Here is a 6,000-nt window from a genome sequence, read left to right on the forward strand (position 1 = left end):
ATACTTTAAACTTGCAGTAAAACCAAGCTTTTTACTGAACAATTGTATAAAATTGAACAGCATGATTACTTTGTGGTAATGCAATTGCTTCACATCTACAGGCTGTTCATGAACAAGATCGTGTATGTCAAGTTATTAATACACAAAAACTATGCATGAATGCCTGCTTTCAATGTTTTGGTGGTACCACCCCTAATAGCCCTATAGGCCTAACTTATATCCCGTTACGGTATAGTTAGTCAGATCCATCGAAGCACTTCTATCGGGTCAAAGTGAAACAGAAATGTTCAAGATTGAACAGAAATCATACACTTACCGCACATTAGTAATAAAAACAAAACGGAGTTTGAAGTGCTCTTCATACTGTTGTAGAGTCCAGCAAAATCGATTTCGATTATCCACCCGACTGAAAACACGACTGTGACTGATTTATGAAGTAACTAAAGATTTATATGCAACGAGAGAAAAAGCTGTAAGAGTCCATACAGAAAGTTGTGGGCTGCGTTCGGAACCGCATAGGCTTCTTCCCTACTGTATAGTATGGAAAACGGTCTGTGGGAAAAAGCAGGAGGCGAGCGAAAAGTATGTCAGAATCCATAGTATTCATGAAAGAGTAGGCGAGAACTACTGGGGGTTTGGCCAAATCCGGACTATCTCTCGCGAGATTTGGACGTGCGTGTACTTAAGTTGCGTCCGAATTTTTTTTTTTTTTTTTTTTAGTTGCGTCCGAATATGCCTACTAACCTACAGAAAACAGTACGTGAAAGGAGTAGTATGTTTGAAACCCGAGTAATCATAAAAGAGTAGACGAGAAATCCCCGTATGACCTACTACGTTCCGCCCAGATTGTGAAGCACGCATCGTCGGATACTTTTCTATTCCTGCCTTCCCATATGGCCACCGGAAAAGGATAAGTCAGCATTTGTCATTATTTGTGGGTGGGCTAGCAGTGCAGTTCATTCAGGGGGAAATCTTAATTTTTTTTTTATAGTGATACTTACATTTTTAGAGTACAACCAACAGTTTCCTCCAAAGGTGAGATGTTGGAGCAGCTGACAGACGTCTCTGAGACACTGAGGGAAACCACACCGGTCGGACTGTGGAATTACTCATGCTATGAGCCCTTACTGCACCTGTCACTCATATCTGTTCTCTTTTAGGCTATTGTTTTATAATTACATGGTGGTACATTTAACAATGAACAATCATACTGATAAAACAAATAAGGGTTTGTATACATTATATACACAGAAAAATCTCTTTGAATAAATCATCATAATGCAATTTATTTTTTGTTGTAGTTGTTATTTCATAAGCCTGGGGGATGAAACAGGAGTTACGTTTAACAAGAAAAAGGGAAATATAAAGGACTTTTGCTTGTGGATGACATTTTTTTGCATATAAAAAAAAGAAATTAACAACATTCAAGAGATCACGATTTTGGGTTTTTGCAAGGATAAAAAAGGATGAAACTGTAGTATAAGAAATACATTTTAACCCTACTAATCTGACAATGACAAAATTAATGGGCAGCTGTTTCTTAAACAAGACCACAAAATGAGCAAGTTTAAACCAATATTAAATAGAATTTTTTTATTTTTTTTATGCAAAAGAACAACAACAATTACAAAGGACAAAAGAACAATGAGGGTTACAGACAAAACTCCTATATAAGCTTAAAGGACTTATACCAAGAAAGAGTCTTACGCAATAAAATTATCGGAGTACATACATATCAACATTTTTCCTGAAAATAAAGAAGTAGGGAGTTTTTTTGTTGTTGAAAATTTACATTTATGAATGTAAAATTTAGCACAATAAAGTAGTAAATTAATAATAAATTTACAAATTTAGTAAATTTACTAAATTCAAAGAATAATTTAAAAAAACAACAACACAATTTTGGGGGTTATACAAAAGTCTGGATATAAATATTTTTTAACAAAATTTGGAAAAATCAATCCAAAAGACTTTACAGTATGTACAGTCCAAAAATAAGTGATTCATTGTCTCTTTATACTGAAGGCAAAAAGAGCAATTGGGTGAAATACTATTATTAAAATTAGCTAGTTTATAATTTGTTGGATAACAATTATTACTGTCTATGATCGTCATCCATCTTTACTGGTCCTTTAATTCGCTAGGTGGCGTTGTCAATAAAAACCAGGGTCCTAGGAATGCGGTCCTAGAAATGCTGTTCTGAAAATGCAGCCCCCATTTGTGCAGGCAGATGCTACTTACAAAATGACTAACCCTTTAATCACTACACTAATAGTAGTATAAATAATACAAATATTAGACATAGTTTTTACTACCAAAAGATTTAAAAATGTTAAATAAATATTATTGAAATAAAATACATAATATTTAATTAAAAAAAATAGTTGAGGTGTATGATCACATTTAACCACCAATGAGTATGAGTAGGTGTGACATTAATGTTAACATGGTGTCATCTCAATCACTTTCCATAATAAAACTATATTGTAAATGAGGTTGACGTAAAGATCAATGCACACTTTGCTGTACTGTTTACCTGTATAGTGAAGCTGTAAGGCCGCCCAAATCGTCCCAATGGAGGCTAACGATCGGCGGTGAAGGTCGCTGCGCGTTCGTCTTTTCAGCGGGGCAAAGGCGATTTTATTCCAATTCCTCGTTATCTGACTCCATTTAATGATAATTTAGAATTTAGATTAGAATGCCAATTGGTTATTTGGTCATTTATATTTAATAGTTTACGTACACATTTAATTATTCCGTTTAACCCTTTATTGAAATTATACCCAACCTGAATAATTCCAGAGCAAGTCAGAATCAATCAAAGTGTAACAATTTATTAACAGTCAGGTAAATGTATAATGCCAAATACATAATCAATTCAAAGGTATACTTCACATCAAACACTCTAAAGTAAAGAATGAGATGTATACCCGACTTATCAAGGTTACATAATGCTGCATGGGTTAACACTTCCAGCATTACGGGCTGCCCTGAGTACAGTATCGAGCCCTGAGCTCTTTGCAACATTTCTTGAAATACCCAGAACCAGATGTATACCCAGAACCATTTGAAACTCTTTCAAATGGAAACACCAGTTCACAATAGGAATTTGCATTGATCAAGTCCTACTTGATTAGAAGAGAGGCCAAATGGCTGAAAGCCACACCCACCATACACCAAGGAAAGATATCTTTAAACCCTTAAAACTTTTATGATGTTCTAGTTTACTTCTGTAGAGTTGAGATATTTGTACCAGTCGCACTGAGATATTTCAAATGATATCAAACACATATAATACTGTATCGTGTGGATTGACATTGTAATATAGATGGAGATGAAGGCATGTCGCAACTCTGTCAGCAGCTCTGGGTTTAAGTGTGCCAAAAGGTTATTTATTGTTTGAATTTCGTATATAAAAACTTTACAAATTTAGCGCGAGATTGACTTCGCCAGAGTGAGACAAAGCCTGAAAGCGTGTGCCTCACGCAAAATGCGTGACAGTTGGCAACGGTTTTCTTGCTCCATCTAGTTGTGTTGAAGCCACAGGATGTCAGCAACAGAAGAATGAGACGACGAAACTCTAAAAAGTGGACTGAAGAAAAGTTGCCTGACCATTTTGAGGTTTTACAAACTGTTGTGCGCAGGGGCGTGGGACTGGGGGGATAAAGGGTACTGAGTAACCAGGGCCCAAGGCAGGGAAGTCCGTTTTCTATACATACACATACATGGTACGGGGGCCCAGCAAGATGGTTTGTACCCAGGGCCCAAAATTTGGTGCTACGCCCCTGGTTGTGCGATCAAACCAGTTTTTTTTGTGTGTGTGGTTGTATTAGATCATTATAACATTATGAGACTGTATCTCCCTGCCTGTTATTCCTTACACTATTGTACTATTCACAACTCACTTTTTTATTTACTATTTTTATTTTACTGAATAAATTATTTAAAAATGTTTGCTACATTCAATGAGTCATAAACGTTTTAATCTTTTTTGAGGAACACGCAGAGAAGACAATCCTGAATATACAGTCGTAGTTTTTGTTATTTTTGGACCAAAATGTATTTCCAATGCTTCAAGAGATTCTAATTAACTAACTGATGTCACATATGGACTACTTTGATGATGTTTTTATTCCCTTTCTGGACATGGACAGTATAGTGTGCAAACACTTGCATATATGCTCTGGGATTAAAATATAAAATATCTTAAATTGTGTCTGAAGATGAACGGAGGTCTTACGGGTGAGGAACGACATTAGGGAGAGTCATTAATGACATACATTTTATTTTTGGGTGAACTAACCCTTTAATCTTTGGTGGATGGACTCGACATTCTGATCGCTTTTGGGGATTTTCTTCACACAAATCAATCGTTTGGCCTCGAACAGTTGGAATATTTGTATTTTCTGAATAAATTGTGCCTGCAGTCGTATCCTGTTTTTTTTTTTATAATACACAAATGGGTAGGTTTAGGGAAGAGTTTGAGTTACGTGTTCAAAATGTGTCTGAATATGTGTGTGTCCACAACCCTTAAGAAATGAAAATATATTTACCAATATATTATATGCGTGTGTGTGATGGGTAGGTTTAGGGGCTGTGTGTGTGTGATGGGTAGGTTAAGGGGCTGTGTCTGTGTGATGGGTAGGTTTAGGGGCAGTGTGTGTGTGATGGGTAGGTTTAGGGGCTGTGTGTGTGTGATGGGTAGGTTTAGGGGCTGTGTGTGTGTGATGGGTAGGTTTAGGGGCTGTGTGTGTGTGATGGGTAGGTTTAGGGGCTGTGTCTGTGTGATGGGTAGGTTTAGGGGCTGTGTGTGTGTGATGGGTAGGTTAAGGGGCTGTGTGTGTGTGATGGGTAGGTTTAGGGGCTGTGTGTGTGTGATGGGTAGGTTTAGGGGCTGTGTGTGTGTGATGGGTAGGTTTAGGGGCTGTGTGTGTGTGATGGGTAGGTTTAGGGGCTGTGTGTGTGTGATGGGTAGGTTTAGGGGCTGTGTGTGTGTGATGGGTAGGTTTAGGGGCTGTGTGTGTGTGATGGGTAGGTTAAGGGGCTGTGTCTGTGTGATGGGTAGGTTTAGGGGCTGTGTGTGTGTGATGGGTAGGTTAAGGGGCTGTGTCTGTGTGATGGGTAGGTTTAGGGGCTGTGTGTGTGTGATGGGTAGGTTTAGGGGCTGTGTGTGTGTGATGGGTAGGTTTAGGGGCTGTGTGTGTGTGTGATGGGTAGGTTTAGGGGCTGTGTGTGTGTGATGGGTAGGTTTAGGGGCTGTGTGTGTGTGATGGGTAGGTTTAGGGGCTGTGTGTGTGTGTGATGGGTAGGTTTAGGGGCTGTGTGTGTGTGTGATGGGTAGGTTTAGGGGCTGTGTGTGTGTGTGTGTGTGTGATGGGTAGGTTTAGGGGCTGTGTGTGTGTGTGTGATGGGTAGGTTTAGGGGCTGTGTGTGTGAGATGGGTAGGTTTAGGGGCTGTGTGTGTGTGATGGGTAGGTTTAGGGGCTGTGTGTGTGATGGGTAGGTTTAGGGGCTGTGTGTGTGTGTGTGATGGGTAGGTTTAGGGGCTGTGTGTGTGTGATGGGTAGGTTTAGGGGCTGTGTGTGTGTGATGGGTAGGTTTAGGGGCTGTGTGTGTGTGATGGGTAGGTTTAGGGGCTGTGTGTGTGTGTGTGTGTGATGGGTAGGTTTAGGGGCTGTTCACCTTTGTATGTAAGTGCCGTCTGCTCAAACATGAATCATGATGTCACGTCGCAAACAGCGAGCTCTCTTTCAAGTATTGCACATGAATGGACAAATTCACACGAAAAGTATGTCAACATGCCTGTTTTGGTGAGTAATCCTAGCAAACATTATAGGTTATGTCTTGTCTTAAGTAAAACATAAAAAAGTGTTAAAAAAATACACTTTTTCTTATGTTAATCAAACAACAAATGACTAAGAAATCACTCACTGCTCTTGTTTGAAAAGCTTTTTATCTTCAATAATGAATCTTTATTTAATTTATACAGTGAAGATTATA

At 38.7% G+C, this 6,000-nt stretch overlaps 1 protein-coding gene across 2 annotated transcripts in view; it reads right to left on the minus strand.

Moving 5' to 3' along the window:
- The window catches only part of LOC137040109 (uncharacterized), a 29,267-nt gene extending 28,661 nt beyond the window's left edge, over positions 1-606 (minus strand). For both annotated transcript variants that reach the window (XM_067415519.1, XM_067415518.1), the window contains exon 1: positions 317-606. In XM_067415519.1, coding sequence (XP_067271620.1) covers positions 317-362 — 46 coding nt within the window. In that variant the 5' untranslated portion in view covers positions 363-606. The remainder of the gene's footprint in view (positions 1-316) is intronic.
- Positions 607-6,000: the final 5,394 nt, after the last annotated feature.

This window comes from Pseudorasbora parva, chromosome 14, assembly GCF_024679245.1.
Source record: "Pseudorasbora parva isolate DD20220531a chromosome 14, ASM2467924v1, whole genome shotgun sequence".
NCBI classification, from domain to species: Eukaryota; Metazoa; Chordata; class Actinopteri; order Cypriniformes; family Gobionidae; genus Pseudorasbora; species Pseudorasbora parva.